Source organism: Dipodomys merriami, unplaced genomic scaffold (genome assembly GCF_024711535.1).
Source record: "Dipodomys merriami isolate MVZ:Mamm:240054 unplaced genomic scaffold, mDipMer1.0.p SCAF_1349, whole genome shotgun sequence".
NCBI classification, from domain to species: domain Eukaryota; kingdom Metazoa; phylum Chordata; class Mammalia; order Rodentia; family Heteromyidae; genus Dipodomys; species Dipodomys merriami.
Window position 1 is genome coordinate 84,383 of NW_027202659.1, and position 21,669 is coordinate 106,051.

At 44.8% G+C, this 21,669-nt stretch overlaps 1 protein-coding gene across 8 annotated transcripts in view; it reads right to left on the reverse strand.

Annotated features, from left to right (window-relative positions):
* LOC138825131 (NACHT, LRR and PYD domains-containing protein 3-like) overlaps nt 1-21,669 on the reverse strand; it is an 88,488-nt gene that overhangs the window by 58,361 nt on the left and 8,458 nt on the right. For 3 of the 8 annotated variants that reach the window (XM_070019543.1, XM_070019545.1, XM_070019551.1), the window contains exons 2-5: nt 20,931-21,053; nt 19,103-19,464; nt 7,241-7,354; nt 2,939-4,694 (exon numbers count right to left, since the gene is read on the reverse strand). In XM_070019543.1, the coding sequence (XP_069875644.1) occupies nt 2,939-4,694; nt 7,241-7,354; nt 19,103-19,385 (2,153 nt within the window). In that variant the 5' untranslated portion in view covers nt 19,386-19,464; nt 20,931-21,053. Of the gene's footprint in view, nt 1-2,938; nt 4,695-7,240; nt 7,355-19,102; nt 19,465-19,598; nt 19,729-19,879; nt 19,941-19,995; nt 20,242-20,930; nt 21,054-21,669 lie in introns of those variants that run through there. The other 5 variants (XM_070019544.1, XM_070019546.1, XM_070019548.1 and 2 more) reach the window with 5 other exon arrangements.

The following is a 21,669-nucleotide window of genomic DNA, read 5'->3' on the forward strand; positions in this document are numbered from 1 at the left end:
GCTGGTCATGGGGCCTGAGCTCTGGGCCTGGGCGCTGTCCCTCAGCTCTTCAGTTCAAGGCTAGCACTCTACCACTTTAGCCACAGTGCCACTTCTGGCTTTTTCTGCTTATGTGGTGCTGAGGAATTGAACCCAGGGCCTCATGCATGCAAGGCAAGCATGCTACCACTGAGCCACTTTCCCAGCCCAGCACCCATCTTTAATCTCAGCACTCAGGAAGCTAAGGTAGGGAGGATCTCAAGTCAAGGCCAGCTGGGCTGTACAGGAGGATCCTGTTGAAGGAGAAGGAGGAAAAGGAGGAGGAGGAGGAGGAGGAGGAGGAGGAGGAGGAGGAGGAGGAGGAGGAGGAGGAGGAGGAGGAGGAGGAGGAAGAGGAAAAAGAAGAAGAGGAGGAAAAAGAAAAAAAAGGGATGAGGGAGCCCTCCTGGGGCTTAAGAAGTAGATCACAAATCCAAAGAATATTCATGGAGGAGTGAGAGGGTAGGTGAGACTTTGAAGAGAACTTCTACCTTTTGACAAAAAACTGAGAGCCTTTGGCCACTCGTGAGCATTGTTGCCCCTCCCTCAGCAGTCAGCTGACCTATCCTAGCTTGGACCCTCTGGAATTACTGCTCTAAAAAGAGACTGTCACATGGTGAAAGGGATGTCACTGATCAAGATGCATTACATTTTTAAACTGCTTTTTAATAGCAATTCCTGTATAACTACTCAAAGATAATAAAAAAATTTTTTTTCTGGTTGTGGGGTTTGAATTCTGGGCCTGGGCGCTGTCCTTGCGCTCTTCAGCTCAAGGCGAGCGCTCTACCACCTGAGCCACAGCAATACTTCCTGTTTTCTGGTGGTTTATTGGAGATAAGAGTCTCACAGACTTTCTTGCCCGGGCTGGCTTTGAACCGTGATCCTCAGATCTCAGCCTCCTGAGTAGCTAGGATGACAGGCATGAGCCACCAGTGCCTGGCTTAATAAAATAATTTTTTAAAAGAAAGAAGAAAGCCTCTCGCATGGGCTGCACAGCAGCAGAGTACATTCTCAAAAATCCTGAAACCAGGGCTGGGAATGGCTCAGTGGTAGAGCGCTTACCTTGCATGCATGAGGCCCTGGGTTCGATTCCTCAGCACCACATAAGCAAAAAGAAAAAAGCCAGAAGTGTTGCTGTGGCTCAAGTGGTAAAGTGCTAGCCTTGAGCTGAAGAGCTGAGGGGCAGCGCCCAGGCCCAGAGTTCAGGCCCCACAACCGGACCCCCCCCCCCAAAAAAAAAATCCTGAAACCAGGCTGTGCCCATAGATATAAAGTCAGAATCTCTGAGTGAGATCATTCTATATTAATTTTAAGCCATTCCAGAAATTCACATTTAAATTACCTGAAGCTCCTGTTAAAATGCAGTTTGAGCTGGGAACTGGTGGCTCACACCTGCAAACCCAGCTACTTGGGAGACTGAGGTTGGGAAGATCATGGTGCTAGGCTAGTCTGGATGGAAAAGTCTGTGAATCTCCTTTCAATGGAAGAAGCTGGGCGTGCCTGCCATCTCAGCTACTGTAGAACATAAAAAATAGGGGGATCGTGGTCCAGGCACAAACACAGGAAAGAAGCAAGACCTTGACTCAAATATATTCAGTGCATTGCCAAGTGCCAGTGGCTCACACCTGTAATCCTAGCTACTCAGGAGGCTGAGATCTGAGTATCTTAGTACAAAACTAGCCCAGGCAGGAAAATCTGTGAGACTCTTAACTTCAATGAACTACAAAAAAAAAAACTAGAAATGGAGTGATGACTCAAAAATGGTAGCATACTATAAATAAATAAATAAGTGATCAATGCAAAAGTTGGGGCTGGGGCTATAATTCATTTAAATGGAGTGCAAGGTCCTGAGTTCAAACCCCATACTGCCCAAAAAATTTTTAAACTGAGGAATCTGACTGCAAAGGTCTTCAATTCTGCATTTACAATGGGCACCTAGTATCACTTCACCACTGGTCTTTCCGAAGGTTCTAGAATCCAAAGCAATCATTACCTTCTCTGTAAATGTCATCTAGAAAGATGGATGCATACCTCACTTCTGACCAGAAACTTTAGCCAGGCCCTGTAAGCCATTACTTTCTTCAAAGGTGCATGATCTTGGTCATACCTCTTGTTCTCTCCTCTTTTCTTTTAGGACCTTAAGGAGCATGTCTTCCTTCTTTTCTGTCTCCCTGTCTTGTACCTCCCTCCCACATTACTGTAACCTGAATGCCCATCTCTCCCCTGTCTAAATGAATAAGTAACAAAATCATCTTGATCCCCTAGCCCCCAGTGTAATGGCATTAGGAGATGAGGTCTGTGGGGTGATTAATCATGGTGCTCCATAAGTGAGCTTAGTGCCCTTATAAAAGGGAGCTTAAAAGAGCAGTCTTGCTCCTTCAATTAGGGCAGGACATAGCACAGAAGCTCCAGCCTCTCAACCATGGTCTTCTCAGCTTCCAGCTTGTAATAAATTGATCTTGGGCTGGGAAGGTGGCTCACTGGGAAGGTAGAGCACTTGCCTTGCATGCTCAAGGCCCTGGGTTCGATTCCTCAGTACCACATAAGAAAAAAGCTGGAAGTGGCACTGTGGTTCAAGTGGTAGAACGCTAGCCTTGAGCTGAAGAGCTGAGGGACAGCGCCCAGGCCCAGAGTTCAGGCCCCACAACCGGACCCCCCCCCCCAAAAAAAGAAAAATGAACTAAAAGAATGAACTAGAGTGAACATTTGCACACCTGCTCCACATCCTGATTCATTGTGCTGAACTGGCATTCCTTCCCAAACGTGAGTGTCCTATATTCTGGGAGTACTGAGTCTGATGGCGTTGCTATGTAGCTTGACAGTTATAGTCAGAAAATGTTCAAAAGAGAGAAAAAAGAAGGCAACAAGGAAAGTAGCCAGAAAGCCATGTTCTACCACCTCTGGAGGTCACACTACTTACGTGTGAGCGCTGGTATCGCGAGGGCCTGGGAGGGCACAGAGGGCCATGCCCGCATGTGGACTGTCTTCCTCCTCCTCTTCTTCCTCCTTGGGCGAGTTATGGAGAAAGCCCAGGGAAAGTGTTTCTACTCTGCGACAGTTCTCAATGCAAAATGAAGAAACCATGTGGTCCATTCTGGTGGAGAGATTGACCTCAATTTTGGGGAAGTGGTCCATGGCCCTTCTCACAAAGTCCTCCTCCTGCATCTCATATAGGCAGTAGAACAACTCCAGCTGGCTGGGCTGGATCTGCAGCTTCTTGGCCTTGGCTTTTGCTTCAATCCATTTCAGCAGCTCCAGTCTGATTTGCTGGGAGATCTTACAACTTAATTTCCTCTCCAAATAAGAGGTTCTCTCCTGATTTACAAGGCCAAAAAGGAAGCGGACCACAAAGATCAGATATCCCTTTTCGAATTTGCCATAGTTTTCCAGGAGCACCGCCACATCTCGGTTTGGAAGCTCTGAACAACTCCCAGACTTGCTCCTTGTCATCACATTGTCTTCTTCCTCTTCCAGCAAATAGTACATAGCAGCAAAGAACTCCTGGAAAGTCATATGAATAAAGCTGTAGAATTTCTCACAGTCCACTTCCTTCTGGAACACATTCATCCTCAGGAAAGCAGACACATCCACCTTCTGCAGGCCGTGATTCCTGAGGTCACATTCCTCAAATAAAATTTTCTGGTTCCAGATTCCATCAGCAGCCAAAGAGCAGAGCCCACGGAGGTTGGCATGGAGGTGGGGCTCTTGGCCCATGCCTCGGGACTGCAAGAGACTGGACAGGAAAAAGACATAGACTGCAGTGGTGGTCTTAGAGGTCTGAGCGAGGCTCTTGCCACTCTGCATCTGCTGCATTAGCCCTGTACACACAATCCAGCACACCAAGGGAATGAAGCACATGGTGAAGAGGACCTCATTCTCCTGGATCAGCCTGAAGGCCTCACTGGCCTGTGCCTCATCTGAGAAATACTTGAAGAAATACTCCTTCCTTTTGGCTTCAGAGAAACCCAGGATCTCTATGTGACGTGGGTGGTCCAGCAGGTGCTGCAGCTTCTCCAGGGCCACTGGTCTCGTAGTGATGAGCAGAGAGGCCTCAGGCAGCAGCTTCTTTCTGATGAGGCTGCTCAGGAGAATGTCCCCCCTCTCAGCCTTCTGCCAGTCTGTGCAGAGCGCTCCTATGTGCTCATCAAAGGCCCCCTGGAGCTCGTCAAAACCATCCATGAGGAAGAGGACCCTGGAGGGCTTGTGCATGATCTTGCACAAGGGTGGGTTTGGGTCAGGGCAACAGCTGACAATCAGGTCCCCCAGGCTCCTCGACATCACAAGGCTCACCTCGCGACAGTGGATATAGAATAAATAGTCAAACTTATCTTGGAACAGCTTCCCTGATGCCCAGTCCAGCATAATCTTCCTGGCCAGTATTGTCTTCCCAATGCCTGCCGCTCCCTGGAATACCACTGTGTGCACAGGCTCAGAGTGTTCATCATTCGGATCAAACAGCGATTCCAACTTAATAGGACTCATGGGGCTGTCCCATGTCTTGGTCCTGCCAATGGCCAGCAGCTCATGCTCCCTTTCCTGCTGGCTTGGGTGCTCCTTGACCAGCTGCAGCCGCGTGTAACGTTTATTGAGATTCACACTCTCACCTAGACGCGCATTCCTATCTTCAATACAGTGGAATCTACTTCTCACATGTCTTCTGTACTTCTTACAGTAATCTAGGACAGAGACAGAAAGTCAGACTATAGAAGTAGCCTACACATATCTGAGATGAGCAACAAATAAGCCTGAAAAAATACATTCACAAAAACAATAATAATAATCCTGTGCCCTAAGAAGGAGAATTGAAACAGACTCTGGTGGCTCATGCCTATAATCCTAGCTAATCAGGAGGCTGAGAACTGAGCATTCTGATTTGAAGCCAACTCAGGCTGAAAAACTCCATGAGACTTATCTCCAATTAATCACCAAAAAGCTGCAAGTAAAGATGCTTCAAGTGGTAGAGCACCGCCATAAGCAAAAATGCCAAACCCCTACTCAGGAGGCTGAGATCTGAGGATCACGGTGCAAAGCCAGCCTAGTCAGGAAACTCCATGAGATTCTTAAACCACTTAGAAAATCGAAAGTGGTGCTGTGGCTCAATTGATAGAGCACTCACCTTGAGCTGAAGAGCTGAGGGATAGTGTCCAGGCCCAGAGTTCAAGCGCCCCACAACCGAGGAAAAAACAAAACAAAATGCCAAACCAGAGTACAAGGCCCAGTACTGGCATAAAAATAAAAAGGTGTGTTTGGGGGACACTAAAAACTGTGAAGTTCCAAGAACACAAATGCAATGTAAGCACTGACTGTGAACTAGAGAAGCAGACATGTGTTACTCCTGTTTGCAAATGTGAATCAATGAAACATAAGATACAGACTTATATTAAAGCAAGTTTGCACTCCTACAAAGGAAAATAAGGGGTTGGAGATGTGGCTCATGTAGTAAAGCACCAACCAATAAGCAAAAGCATCAGATACTGAATTCTGGTACCAGTCTCAGAAAAAAAAAAAAAAAAAAAAGCCGGGCACTAATGGCTCATGCCTGTAATCCTAGCTACCCAGGAGGCTGAGATCTGAGGATCACGGTTCAAAGTCAGCCCGGGCAGGAAAGTCCATGAGACACTTATCTCCAATAAACCACCAGAAAACTGGAAGTGGTGCTGTGGCTCAGGTAGTAGAGTGCTAGCCTTGAGCTGAAGAGCTGAGGGACGGCGCCCAGGCCCAGAGTTCAAGCCCCATGACCAACCAAAACAAACAAACAAACAAACAAAAGAACAAAAGAAAAAGAAAACAGATTTGCAACCTAGAGAAAATAGCAGTTAGGGAGAGAAACAGAAAGAGTAAGTTTTCTAGTCTCTTGGCTCTGAAAGGCCCCCAAAATCTAATGCTCAGTGTTTTATATACACAACTAACTAAAAGACAAGTGTACATGCAGCCACCAGCCAGAAAATCTTGTTTGAATCTTACACCATTAGTCTGAAGCTCATATCATTTTTTTTTGTGGGGGGGTGGGCCTGGCCCTGTTCCTGAGCTCTTCAGCTCAAGGTGAGTGCTCTATCACTTGAGCCACAGCACCACTTCTGGTTGTCTGAGTGGTTTATTGGCATAAGATTCTCACGGACTTTCCTGCCGGGCTGGCTTTCAATAGCAATCCTCAGATCTCAGCCTCCAGAGTAGCTAGGATTACAAGTGTGAGCCACCAGCACCCGGCACTCAAGACATTTTTGTGTATGTGTGCTGGTCCTGAGACTTGAACTCAGGGCCTGGGAGATGTCCTTGAGCTTCTTTTGCTCAGGGCTTAGTGCTGTACCACTTGAGCAATAGTTTTATTTTCTGCTTTTTTGGTAGTTTATTGGAGATAAGAGTCTCATGGACAGGGGCTGGGAAGGTGGCTCAGTGGTAGAGTGCTTGCCTTGCATGCATGAGGCCCTGGGTTCGATTCCTCAGCACCATAAGCAGAAAAAGCCAGAAGTGGCACTGTGGCTCAATCGGTAAAGCTCTGGCCTTGAGCTGAAGAGCGCAGGGACAGCACCCAAGCCCAGAGTTCAAGCCCCATAACAAAAAAAAAAAAAAAAAAAAAAAAGAGTCTCATGGACAAACTATGCAACTGGTGGGCAGGGGCAGGAGGAGGGAAATGGGGGAAAGCAAAAGAAGGAGTGACACTGCCCAAAACGAACTGTACTCATTTTAGCAGGGCACCAGTGGCTCACACCTGTAATCCTAGCTACTCAGAAGGCTGAGATGTAAGGAGCACAGTTCAAAGCCAGCCCAGGCAGGAAATCTATGAGACTTCTATCTCCAATCAACTACTTAGAAAAGGCCAGAAGTAATTGTAGCTCAAGTGGCAGAGCACTATTCTTGAGCACAAAGAGGCTCAGGGACAGCACTCAAGCCCTGAGTTCAAGCTCCAAGACTGACAGAAAAATAAAAAAGAAGTTTACTCATTACTATCTGATTTATGAAATTGTAAACCCTCTACACAACACATCAATAATAACAATAAAATTATATTTTTAATAAAAACCTCCCCTTATTTCTGAGACTCCAAGTAGCAATGAAAATGAGTTTGCTTCTTCAGCTAGCCATGGATCTCCTAGCACTAGCCTTGCAATACACCCCAAGTAGCAGGAGCATGTGAAAGGGACAAGTCACCCTGCTACTCAGCTGCACAGGGCCTCCTGATACAGATCTGAAAACAACTAGAAGCAGCACTCCAATTGCTTACCTTTCTTTTTCTTACAAGCTGAGATTCTGGAAAGGAACCCCAGTAAACCCATCCACTCCTCTTCAATACTGTCTTCTTGGCACACCACAGTGAGACTGGAATCATGTGTATTATCTGAACAGAAAAGGGAAAAACGCAAAGTGTCAAAACCCAAAACCCGTAACTCAGAGGACGTAGTTGAGAACCAGTCTAGCACTTGGCATGGTTCAGATGCTCCTGTCCTAGGTATCTCCTGAATAAAACACGGCTCAGGGCTGCAGATGACAGGTGTGATGTCAGAATTACACATGGGAGTGTTGTGGCATACCTCACTTTGAAAGAATGGCCATCAGCTACCTGCCAAGCATTCTGTACCCACTACATTCAATCTCAAGTCTTCTTTTCCAGGCCCAGAAATCACCAAACACGTACAGCAGGCAATGTTGCTTTTACTCTCACCTGTTTCTGGCAGTATCTGGCTCCCTGATGTTGAGACCATTCCCAAAAATCTCCAGTGTCCTCAAGATAGCCATGGACCAAGAAGTGTCCCCCCTTCCCTGATTTCACTTAACTGCAAACCATTCTACCCACATCTTGAGCTTTCTCTTCTAGGTTTCTAGATCAAATCTACCAACTGTCATGTAACTGTGACCTCTCTGTACATCATCTTTATAACAACAATAAAAAATTAAGATACATTCATAAACTGATGTGTTCAATAGAAAATTCCTTGTATAGGTAAAGATAATAACATTTAAAATTACATACTCATAAAAAATAAAATAAATATAATAAGATAAACCACCAATTGGATTTATGTATAGTTCAGTAATTCAAAATCCTGATTGACTTTATATTCACCTAGGAGGCTTTTAAAAAGCTAACTCCAAAGGCTGGGAGTATGGCTTAGTGGTAGAGTGCTTGCCTAGCATCCATAAAACCCTGGGTTCCATTCTTCAGTACCATATAAACAGAAATGGCTCAAGTGGTAGAGAACTAGCCTTGAGCAAAAGAAGCTCAGGGGCAGTCCTCTGAGTTCATCCCAGGACTGACAAAAAACTAATTAATTATTTAGAAAAGACTGGCTCCACAACTCTACCCCCAGATGAAGAAATTTTTCTCTAATCGCTCTGAGAAGCCCAGGCACTATGACATATTAAAAGTTTCTAGGTGATTCCAAATGTAACTATAGCTAAGGATCACCAATCTAAACACCACTAATAACATATCCAAAAAAAAGTGTTTGATAGGAGAAATTTAGGCATGACAGAAAACACAAAAGCCAAGTGGGCAGGAGCCTAACAGCCAGATGGCTTCTGGTAGGTGAGAACTTATTCTGAGGGCAAATACTATTGGCAATCTGGTCATAAAGCAAAATCTAAATATTAACTCAAAACCTGAAGCAATTCTTACCCAAAGTGTCTCCTAACCCAGAGAAAGAAAGAAAGAAAAAGAATTTCAGCAGACAGTTTCTTTCCATTCAAATGCAAGCCAGACACCGGGGACTCACACCTGTAATCCTAGCTATTCAGAAGGCTGAGATCTGAGGATTGCGGTTCAAAGCCAGCCCAGGCAGGAAAGTCTGTGAGACTATTGTCTCCAATAAACCACCAGAAAACTGGATGTGGCACTGTGGCTCAAGTGGAAGAGCACTAGCCTTGAACTGAAGAACCCAGGCCCAGAATTCAAGCCCCACGACTGACCAAAAAAAAAAAAAAAAAAAAGCAGATACACAAGTCAGCATGACCTAGCAGTTAAGACCACTTAGCATTTAGTCCAGTTGACCAGAATGAAATATGCACAATCAGAACCTCTTCTAAGTTACTTTCACCTACTTGAAAGAAGGGAAAACACAGTAAGTACTTCGTGGGTTTGCTGGATAAACAAAATGAAAGATACTGCCTGGCGAAGTATTTCTACAGCCTAGGCTAATTATACCTTAATTTGAGTATGAAAATACAAGCACTGTTACAATTGTATTATTATGTGCAATGGTAGAACACCCTCAGTCTCTTCAGAGCCATACCACTTTTCTTTTTTTTCTTTTTTTTTTTTTAATTTTATTTTATTTTATTTGAGAACATACTGTACAGAGGGGCTACAATTACATGGGCAGGATAATGCATACATTTCTTACCAAGCATTGCAGCCTCCTCCTTTGTTTACCCTTCACCTCCCTTCCCAGCCTCCCCCCTCCCCCCACCCAATTATACCCCCCCCAAGAGCCATACCACTTTTTTATTTCCCCCACAAATTTCCTGTTCCCCATCTTGCTGTGTGCCTCATTATCTTTGGTGCATTTTATTCTTTCTTTCCCCAATACCAGCTAAGCATCATCACCTGTGATATTCAGGGCTATTCTGAGGTCTTCTTAGCATACTTCCCTTATATGGAACATTAAGCAAAAAGAACAAGACTCTCCCCCAACATATACACAGGGATTAAGATAATTTCTTTGACTGAGCATAGCAGCACACACTTGTAATCTCAGAACTCTGGAGACTGAGGTTGAGGATAATAAGCTCCAGCCAGCCTGGGATACATAGTAAAACCCTGTCTAGAGAGACAAAAACAGAGAGAAACAGAAAAATACAGAGAGAGACAGAAAGAGAGAATGCATTTCTTTCACTATCTAATTCCTAAAGTCATGGCCATCACAAAGGCTTTTCTGTACAAGTTAAATGATTCTCAAAGAGCAAGGATTCACTCTGGAGCCATAGCAAGGATAAACTCAAGCTTATGAACCATGCAAGTAGACACTGGACAAGCAAAAACATGAGGAGCCGGGCAAAGAACTAGAAGCAAGTCTGGACACTAGAGAGATTCAGATAGAGCATCCCTAACAAAGGCAGTTTGCAAGCATAAGTAAAGTCTGGGCTTTTAAGTGGTTAGAAAAAATAAACTGGGTGCTGGGAAGGTGGCTCAGTGGTAGAGTGCTTGCCTACCATGCATGAAGCCCTGGGTTTGATTCCTCAGTACCACATAAATAGAAAAAGCTGGAAGGGGCACTGTGGCTCAAGTAGTAGAGTGCTAGCCTTGAACAAAAAGAAGCTAAGGGACAGTGCCCAGATCCTAAATTCAAGCCCCGTGAATAGTGAAAGCAAGCAGGCAAGCAGGCAAGCAGGTAGGCAAGCAGGTAGGCAAGTAGGTAGGCAAGCAAGCAAGCAAGCAATAAAGGAGGGGAAAGGAGAAAGAAAGAGAAAAAGAAAAATGTTTTTATCCATCTTCCCACAGCATTCCTATGAAAAAAAGGGGGGGGGAATATAGTATAGGAAATGATTCCTTTTTTTTTTTTTTTGGTCCGGTTGTGGGGCCTGAACTCTGGGCCTGGGCGCTGTCCCTCAGCTCTTCAGCTCAAGGCTAGCGCTCTACCACTTGAGCCACAGCGCCACTTCCGGCTTTTTTCTTTTTGCTTATATGGTGCTGAGGAATCGAACCCAGGGCCTCAGGCTTGCAAGGCAAGCACTCTACCACTGAGCCACCTTCCCAGCCCCAGGAAATGATTCCTTTAAATACTGACTATAGCTGGATATGGTGGCACACATCTATAATCCCAGAAATTTAGGAGGCTGAGGTAGGAAAATCATAAGTTCTAGGTCAGCCTGGGCCACAAAGCAAGTTTGAGGCCAACCTAAGCTATAAAGCCTCAAGAAACAAGAAGAGTCAAGCACTGGTAGCTCACACCTATAAACCTAGCTAATTGGGATGCTAGGATTGGGAAGATTGTGGTTCTAGGTCAGCCCAGGCAGAAAAGTTCAGGAGAGTCCTTCTCAACCAAAAGTTGGAGATGGAGGTGAATGAGAGACCAAAAATAAGTTTAGCAGTAATAAAAATAAGTTTAGCAGTAATTTCAGACAAAACTAAAACACTTGTCATCTGTTACTGGAAAGTAAGTGTTAGATCTGCACCATGGCAAGATAACAGAATTATTAAGGGATCAGTCTGCCCTGACCAGTCCAGTTATTTGGGCAGTCTCTCCCCCCAACTCTGTCAAGAAAACATTTAGGACAAGACATAATTCAGCAGTCCTGTGGTTAGCCCCACTTATCCAACCAATGATGTATGATTTAACCTATACTGTAACCGCTAAGCTAGAAAGTCCCTGCCCTTACTGGAAATGATCATACCCCTAACCAATGAGCTTGACATCCTTCCCCCTGCTACATACTCAGTAAAATCCCTGCTGGACAAGGGGTAAGGGCTCACAACTCTGACCTGCTGCATCAGTGACGATTGTGAGTCCAAGCTCGAGCTTGCAAATAAACGATTCTTTTGCTGTTTGCATTGGTTGTGGTCTCTGGGGGTGCCTTGGGGGTCTTGAGTTTGAATCTAACAGATGGGGGCTCGTCTGGGATCCCCCTCACAAGCCCACCCAGATGCCTGATCAGAGTCGCAAAGAATGTCCGGTAAGTCAAGGCATTGCTGCTTTGTAATTGTGTAGTATCTGTGTTGCCTGCAGGTTTGGTATTGGGGTTGGCAAGAAGTCTTGGCAGACGCGCTATAAGACAGCCAACGGGACCGGTGGGAGACGTCCCCCAGCGGATCCCCATAGGGGTAAACTATCCACTAATGTGGACATTTGAGATTTTTAGAGGGGGTTCGAGTCCCCTGGTGAGTGAATGGTGGTGAGATATTACCCCACTCACTGCCCGCCTGAAGTCCGGCACTTTCTACCTGATAGTTTATAGGTAGGCTGTTTTAGAAGGAGTTCAAGTCCCCTGGTGAGTTGGAAGGTGTTCAAGTTCCCTGGTGAGCCTGGCACTTTCTGTCTGACAGTCTACAACGTGCATGTTGTAAATGTGTTTTGTCTCAATGTTTGTGTGTATGTGTTTTGGAATTCTTGGAACATTTCTCCTCCCAGATTCATTCTGATGCCAGAGCCTGGAGGAAACTGGCTAACACCTCCTTAATATCTGTTTCTCTCTCTAGCCCCCCCTTTTTTTTTTTTGGCGGTCATGGGGCCTGAACTCGGCCTGGGCGCTGTCCCTCAGCTCTTCAGCTCAAAGCTAGTGCTCTACCATTTTGAGCCACAGCGCCACTTCCAGCTTTTTCTGCTTATGTGGTGCTGAGGAATTGAACCCAGGGCCTCATGCATGCAAGGCAAGCGCTCTACCACTGAGCCACTTTCCCAGCCCCTCTAGCTCCTTTTTTATCTCCTTTTTTACTTGCACTTTAAACTGACCTCCCTTTCTACCCTTCACTGCAACCTCCTCCACCCTCTCTGGATCCAGAAGAAGGGGAGGGGGCGGTGGGAGGGCAAGGAACCTGGAGGATCTAGCAATAACTTGGAAAGGCCAGCAGGGAGAACTCGCAACCAGATGAAATTGCCACTGACCACCTGCAAGTGGTACCAGCAAGATCTTTGCCTCGGGCCTTGGCCCAGGAGGTCTGAGTATGGGGGAGAATCTGTCAGTCTGAGGAGATGGCCACTAGGGACTTCCTTCCCTTGCCCCAAGATGACTAGGAATTCTCCTCCACCTTGGAAGGCCCCTGGGTCAACGTTTGCAGGAATCTAAAAGAAAAATCCTCTGGAGGTGAGTAGAGGGGGTTGGAGTCCCCTGGTAAGTGAATGGTGGTGAGATGTCACCCCATTCACTGAGGCCTGATTTTGTCTTTGTGGCCACTTGTCTGTCTTGTTTACTTCAGTGTGTTTTCTGTTCTATGTTTTCTGAGGTAGGAAAGTTCTGAGTGAGAGTGGCAGGCTCACTCAGCAGACTCGATTCAGCTTGCTGAGCGAGAACAGCGCAGAGTTCTGGTAGGGATAAACTGGGGACCCATTAGTTCCCAACTCAGCCTTTGGTTGTTGTCTTGTCTAGTTCTGTTTTAGACTTGGTACCAGTTTTAAATGTGAATCCTTGTTTTTTGTGTTTTTGTTATCTGTGTTTTTGTTATTTATTTGAATGTCCCAGCCTCTGGCTGGGCTTGGTCACAGACCTGCTAAGACCCCCACCCCTTGTGTTACAGCAGCCAAGAGGCAGGGCATAGACAAGCCTCAGGCTGCACCTTCTCCCAGTGGAGGCTGCTGGAGGAGGGGCGAGGGTGTAGATAGCAGTGAGCCTGGTCTGGACTTTCAGCTGCTCCAGACAGCTTAACAATTTGTAAAGTGCTCTTGTCAAAATTGGGTAAAAATCAGGCCAGTTTAGTTTCAGGCACCCTCCCCCAGCCTTCCTCCAACAGAAGAGATTCAAAAGACTGATTGGTGAAATGCCTTGCTAAACAAGCAAACCCTGGGAAAAAGACATTCAACAAAGATACTTAGTTTAAAAGAAAAATTGTCTTAAATTTTTGTTTGAAAACTTTAGAAAACGTACATACAACTGATTTTAATTTTTGTATGCTTTAAGATCTGTGTGTGTTTTGTATGTGTTTGTGAACATGTTCAAGATAAGAATTGTCGGCATGCTGCAATTGGATGAGTTTAAGTTTAAAATTGAAGTGAGGTTTGGACGTTACCAAAAATTTTTTTTAAATCTTCACATTATTTATTTATTTGTTTGTTTGTTTGTTTATTTATTGGGACCAGTCGTGGGGCCTGAAACTCTGGGCCTGGGCACTGTCCCTCAGCTCTTCAGCTCAAGGCTAGCTCTCTACCACTTGAGCCACAGCACCACTTCTGGCTTTTTTCCTTTTTGCTTATGTGGTGCTGAGGAATTGAACCCAGGGCCTCATGCATGCAAGGTGAGCGCTCTACCACTGAGCCACCTTCCCAGCCCTCTTCACATTGTTTTAAAAGGCTTTTTAAGGATTCTTTAACTTGAAAATTAGAAAATCTGGTAATTTCAATTCTAATTTTAAAATGCATAAAGCTGTTTACACTGTAACCAAGTTATCTGGCTTAACAAAAATACATTGGCTGCTTGGGATTTAGTTCTCTTGGCTAAAATTTGGGGATAAATATTAGAAACTTAAATGTAAAGGTTAGTTTAACACTGTCAAAGACGTTACCTGTTCTGTCTGGCTGAAACTGTATTTCATTCAAGAACCAAGAGAAAAGAAAGGGGGAAAACTTAGAAGCCAACAGAAGACCTATCTTTAGGGGTGAGGGGTGAAATGGCAGAAGTGCAGTTCAGCTGATCATGCACAGTGGGACAGGCCCTGGGGGGATCCACAGATGGTGGGACAGGCCCTGGGAGGAGTCCATGCATGGTGAAAGAGGGCAAGCTGGCACAAATGCAGTTCATCTAACCCTAAAGAGTCGGACTGGGTGCGTTCCCATTCCACAGGAGGGGCCGAGTGGCCCATCTTTGTTCTGTCTCTTTTCCCTGCATACAGACACTGGAAACATGATGGTTAAAATGAGTGGCATGATGATCTGATTAGTATTGCTAAAACTGCCTCTTGGATGTGCTAAAATTAAAAAGGCCTTAAAAAGAGGGTTAAAAAGTTTATTTGTATAATGTGACTCACTTTCAATGATGTCCTACAATTAGGATATGTTTTTAAAAGTCATAAAGGAGCCTGGTGCCGGTGGCTCACACCTGTAATCCTAGCTACTCAGGAGGCTGAGATCTGAGGATCACGATTCAAAGCCAGCCGGGGCAGCAAAGTCCATGTGACTCTTATCTCCAATAAAGCACTAGAAAACCAGAAGTGCCACTGTGGCTCAAGTGGTAGAGCACTCGCCTTGAACTGAAGAGCTGAGGGACAGCGCTCAGGCCCAGAGTTCAAGCCCCACGACTGACAAAAAAAAAAAAAAGTCATAAAAGTGTTAAGTCTAGCTTCTTGGTACAGTAATGGTGATTGTAATTCTTGCATTAAGGAAAAATTGTCATTTGAGTTTGAAAGTTTTAATGTGCATCTGTTTTAAAACAAGCAGCCAAGAGACAATGAGTGACACTTGGCCTCAAGATTTCAAGGGATCTTTTCAAAATGCAAATGAAAACTGAAGTATAAAGTATTAAAAGAGATTAATAAGAGGCTTAAAAAAACTAGGATTACCAAAATAATTGCTAGTCCAGTTAGTTCTTACATTTTTTTAACAGTTTTGAGCAAAGTACAGAGGATTCTTACAAGTTTGTCAGATGTAACTCTGGCTCTTAATAAGTTTCAGGTAAGAGCATGCTTAAAAGCTACTTCTAAAAATAAATTTTAAAAAAAAGCTACTTCTATGTTGACCACCTTGTTGTTTTTAATTGGAGTAAAGTGGCTTTTTATAAGACTCATTGATCTGCAAACTGGTTGGAAGCCAGCCTGGGAAGGAAAAGGTCCCTGTGAGACTGTCACCTCTACTCAGCCAGCAGAGTTCTGAAAGAGCAAGCAGAGTTGCTTTAGGACTCAAAGTGATAGAGTGCTAGCCTTGAGCTGTAGAGCTGAGGGACAGCACTCAGGCCCCGAGTTCAAGTCCAGGGACCAGCTAAGGGAAATGCCAATGAGGCATTTATCCCAGTGTGGAGAAGACACTCCTGGGACGAAAGCAATGGAGGAGCATCCAGAGGCAATAAGCCACTGCTTAGATGGCAGAAATAATATGAGATCCTAGAGTCATTTGTGCGTGGCCCTTCAAAACTGGTCAGAGCCAGGAGGTCATGGGAAGATAGTTTGTAAGCATACCTAATGTCCATGACTATCTACCTTGTAAAGGACAAGAACTTGCCATCCTCTGTGATAGTAGTAAAAAGCTAAAATTATAAAATGTGGGGAATAGTTTAAATCCCAACCCGTCTGTGCCAAAGCTCTAATTGGCAGTAACTTTTGAACTGACAACAGCTACATAAAATTTATCTGTTCACAAAAAAAGTTTGTAAGCCTGAGAGTGTGTTTTAATGATATCTGTCTCAAGGCCTGCATAGGTAACTTAGGCATTGTTAGGATCGCCTAAACCATCCAGAAAGATGCTTTTGCAAACCAGAAGGCTAAATAAGCTACACTGCTGTAGCCAGAGAAAAGGTTTGTGCATTTGTCAAAAGTTAAAATATTGTTCTTAATGACATCTAACCCTGGTAACCTCTTTGTAAAATAGGCTAAGGTTATAGGTTCCTGGCTAGGTAGAATCAACACCCCTGAGTCAGCTTAGTGAAGTTACAGAAGATGGATCTTTGCCCATCATCCCCTTTTAAGAACAGGGGACCTCGGGCTGGGAAGGTGGCTCAGTGGTAGAGTGCTTGCCTTGCATGCATGAGACCCTGAGTTCAATTCCTCAGGACCACATAAGCAGAAAAAAAAGCTGGAAGTGGTATTGTGGCTCAAGTGGTAGAGCACTAGCCTTGAGCTGAAGAACTGAGGGACAGCACCCAGGCCCAGAGTTCAGGCCCACCACCAGACCCAAAAAAAAAAAAAAAAAAAGAACAAGGGACCAGGGTCACTTTTAAATGTGGCAAAACAGAAGGAAAGGCCGTGGGAAATAGTGGTACAGGCCTGAGCCCACTATATCTGCCTAGAAAATCCTAGCCTTATTAAAAGAACTATTTAGTTTAAAAAGTTGTCATCTTGGTAAATTGTCCTGGGCTATTGTCTAAATAGTCTTAAAAACTAGTGGAGTCTCAGCCTGCCAAGCCTATGCAATAACCACTGGTCTGTGTAGGAATTTGCAGCCCAGCACAAGGTGTGACAGTCCCTTGGAGCCACTGAGAGACCCTGCTGCTGCTGCCGCTGCCACAGCCTGACAGTCACCTGGAGGAGATCTACATTGTTACCCTGACCACCTCCACCGTGGAAAAAGTAGACTGAACTGCCTGATTCCATCCCCTAAGACTGCTTCCCCAGTGGAAAGCTGCTAAAACTAAGATTTAAGAAAAAACAACTGAAAACCTAAAAACAAATCTTAAAAAGTGGATGTAGGGGCTGGGAAGTTGGCTCAGTGGTAGAGCGCTTGCCTTGCATGCCTGAGGCCCTGGGTTCGATTCCTCAGCACCACATAAGCAAAAAAGAAAAAAAAAAGCCGGAAGTGGCGCTGTGGCTCAAGTGGTAGGGCACTAGTCTTGAGCTGAAGAGCTGAGGGACAGTGCTCAGGCCCAGAGTTCAGGCCCCACAACCGGACCAAAAAAAAAAAAAAGTGGATGTAATAGAAATAAAAATAAAAAAATAGCCAGGCATCGGTGGCTCACGCCTGTCATTCTAGCTACTCAGGAGGCTGAGATCTGAGGATCAAGGTTCAAAGCCAGCCTGCGCAGGATAGTCCATGAGACTCTTATCTCCAATAAACCACTAGAAAACAGGAAGTGGCACTGTGGCTCAAGTGGTAGAGTGCTCACCTTGAGCTGAAGAGCACAGGGACAGTGCCCAAGCCCAGAGTTCAAGCCTCACGACCAACCAAAATAAATAAATAAATAATAAAACAAAATAAATAAATAACCAGTGCAAGCCGGGCACCAGTGGCTCACACCTATAACCCTAGCTACTCAGGAGGCTAAAATCTGAGGATCTTGGTTCAAAGCCAGCCTATGCAGCAAAGTCCATGAGACCCTTATCACCAGTAAATAACAAGAAAACCAGAAATGGCTCTGTGGCTCAAGTGGTAAAGTGCTACCCTTGAGCTGAAGAGCTGAGGGACAGTACCCAGGCCCAGAGTTCAGGCCCCATGACCAAAAATCAAAAAAAAAAAAAAAATAGTGCAGAAGGGATAAAGGATCAGTGCATAGGTTGAAAAGGATCAAAGAATGTTACATATATACATGTATGTGTGTTTGTATGTATACATATGTGTACATACATGTATTTATGTTTATACATATATAGCAAATAATGAAACTCACCACTTTGTAAACAGTAGACAGGACGAATTGGAGCAATGGTTGGGAGGGGTAGATTTGTTCAAAGAACACTATCTGCATGTATGGTAATATCACAAGGAAACCTCTCATACTACAAGTGTAGGTTAACTCAAAAGTTAGTCATAATACTCAATGTACATATAAAAATGGAACTAGTAAACTTTAAAGGATGGTTGGTATTGGGAGAGATGGGGAGAATGATGAAAGACTTAAAATGAGGTGGAATTTGGGTACACGGCAAACACATTCATGAGGGCATACAACAAATACTAAGCATGGCTCCCTGCCTCACAGTCAAGAGTTAGACCATGGGTAGAGTCTTTCTCCACTAGGTGTTTCAGTCAGAAACAAAAACAATCAAAGGCCAGGTACCAGTGGTTCATGCCTGTAATCCTAGTTCTTCAGGAGGCTGAGATCTGAGGATTGTAGTTTGAAGCCAGCTGGGGTAGGAAAGTCTGTGAGACCCTTACATCCAATTCACTACCATAAAGATGGAAATGAAGCTATGGCTCAAATGGTGGAGCATTAACCTTGAGAACAAAAGCTCAGGGACAGCACCCAGGCCCTGAGTTCAGGCCCCAGGACAACAGGACAAGTGAAGGAGAAGGAGAAGGAGGAGGAGAAGGAGAAGGAGGAGGAGGAGGAGAAGGAGGAGGAGGAGGAGGAGAAGGAGGAGGAGGAGGAGAAGGAGGAGGAAGAGGTGGAGAAGGAGGAGGAGGAAGAGGAGGAGAAGGAGAAGGAGAAGGAGAAGGAGAAGGAGAAGGAGAAGGAGAAGAAGAAGAAGAAGAAGAAGAAGAAGAAGAAGAAGAAGAAGAAGAAGAAGAAGAAGAAGAAGAAGAAGAAGACGACGACAACGACGACGATGGGGAGGAGGAAGAGGAGGAGGACGAGGAGGAGGAAGGAAGGAAGGAAGGAAGGAAATTCTGACATAGTATATAATATGAGAGAACCTTGAAGACAACATGCTGAGTGAGATAAACCATTCACAAAAAGATAAATGTGTCATGATTTCAGCTATATGAGAAACTCAGAACAGTGAAGTTCACGGAGATGTAACAGAAGACAGCATGGAGCACAGGGTAACGGACAGCTATGTTTAGTGGGTGAGCAGTAAGATCCTACACTTATTTACCTCAAGTTTGTTTTGTTGTTTTGTTAGATAGTCTTTACTCACCCCACTCTAGCTGATCTCTCTTAGCTTTCTCATGTAGGTCTCTCCTGTTGATTTCAGCAAATATCCTCACAGCCATGGCCCAGGCTTTCTCTTCCCCATTGAAGGCAATCATGAGTGTGGCCAGGTCTACATGGTCTGCCTTCTCGAGCTGGCCCCTGGGGAGGGCAATGCAGCCCTCCCCTGGAGGGTAATCTTCTAAATGCATTTTGAATTTCTTAAGGTCTGCATCCTCCAGGTCTTCCAGATGGTGGGCGAGCTTGCAGCGGGTGCTGGTCATGCTCATCGGCAACCCTCTCTAGGATCCTCAGGCTCAGGTCCACGCTAACAGGCCAGGCAGTCAAACAGCATGTTTGACTGAGAGTCTATTAAAGACAAGAAATTATCAGGAACTCAGAAAACATTATTATGCATGTGTCAAGACACCCTCCAAGCACATGCAAATTTGACGTATCAGTTTAATTTAAAAATAAAAGTGCTGGGCTCTGGTGGCTCACACCTGTATTCCTAGCTACTCAAGGAGGCTGAGATCTGAGGATCGAGGTTCAAACCAGCCTGGGCAGGAAAGTCCGTGAGACTCTTCTCTCCAATTAACCACCAAAAAGCCAGAAGGAGAGGTATAGCTCAAGTGGTTGAGTGCCAGCCTTGGAAGAAAAAGTCAAAAGAGTGTGCAAGACCTGGGTTCAAGCCCCAGTACTGGCACACATACAAAAAGAAAATTCAAAGGAAAAAATCCACTGACTAAAATGAATTACCAGCTTTCATTTTTGAAAAGCATACCAGAAAGCTCTCCATTGGCATGATCCATGAGTATGTCCTGAGCTATGAATGAAAAGTTTTCCTGTAGAAATAAATAATAAACCCATAAATACGATTATATCACAGTGAACACAAACCTTCACATATCAATAAGAGAACTTTGGGTAACGGGGCTGTGACCACGGACAAGCTAGTCACTATTTCTCAACTTGGGCTTCCTCATTTATAACCTGAAAACAGAAGGGATTGCCTTCCAGTTCCTTCTCACTGAAAGCTATGGTTTCTTGCTATTTTTACCTGAAGGAAAAAAGAACAAAGGAAAGAGAAGGCTCAGAAATGAGTGACTACTTAATAGAAGAGCAGTTTGTGGAGGGACAGAGAAGAGAGCAGCAGGGGATGTACAGAAGAAAGGATGGTTCCCATTTGTCCCTCTATCCATCATTAACTAAAAGTGAAGAACTCAGATACATACAAGTGCATATAAACGTGCATCACCTTAACCTCTCCTTGTAGAGTGTACAAATACAAAAAACATGACTCATATTAGTTCTTGTATGGTGAGTGTGCACTGATTATTCTCAACTGGACTACACAAAGCCCTGTGCAGCATGTATATTCCTTCTGCCATCTTTTGTATGTGTGTGTGCTAGTAACTGGGCTTGAACTCAGGCCTCAGGCTCTTACTTGGCTTTTTTGCTCACAGCTGGTGTTTTATCATTTGACCCATGCCCCCAATATGATAATTTGCTGGTTAATTAGAGATAGAGTCTCTGAACTTTTCTGACTTAGCTAGTTTTAAACCTCAGTCCTCCAATCTCAGCCTCCTGAGTAGCTAGTCTGAGCCACCTGTACCCGGCTACATGCTATCTTATGTAGCCACTGAGCATCTTGCTCAGTGATTGACAGCCAAGACTGAGACCAGTGACATGGACCAGGTCTTTCACCCTACTTATTTAGGTTTTCCCATGAAAAACAAAAAAAAAAAGCCCACAACAATGAAACAAGATAGGTGATTAAAAGGCAAACACACTTTCTCCAGCACTTATTGCAAGATTTTCATTGCCATGCTCACCAATGTGGTCTTCCTGACATGACTGCAAATTCTACAGAGCTTTGTGTCCTTAAATCTTCCATATCTTCTAGTGTTTGAATGGAAGAACAAGTTGGTTCCGCTGGAACTGATCCCTTCATTTTACTGTTTGCAGCAAAAAAATAATATCAACTCACCAGGCACTAGTGGTTCGTGTCTGCAATCCTAGCTACTCAGGAGATTGAGATCTTAGGATCAAGGTTTGGAGCCAGCCTGGACAGGAAAGTCCATGAGACTCTTTTTTTTTTGGTCAGTTTTGGATCTTGAACTCTGGGCCTGGGCGCTGTCCCTCAGCTCTTCAGCTCAAGGCTAGCGCTTTACCACTTTAGCCAAAGTGCCACTTCCGGTTTTCTGGTGGTTAACTGGAAATAAGCGTCTTAGAGACTTTCCAGCCCAGGCTGGCTTTGAACCGCAGTCCTCAAATCTCAGTCTCCTGAGTAGCTAGGATTACAGGTGTGAGCCACCAGCGCCCAGCTCCATGACTCTCATCTCCAATTAACCACCAGAAAACCCAAAGTGGTGCTGCTGTGGCTCAAAGTGGAAGAGCGCTAGCCTTGAGCAAAAAGAGCTCAGAGACACCACCCAGGCCTTGAGTTCAAGCCCCAGAACTGATAAAAACACAAAAATAAAAACAACATCAATCAAAGCTATAAATAACACTAATGGGAAGGAGAGAGCATGAAAAGGGTTGATACTCGAAATCAGATGCCTCATTTGGTGT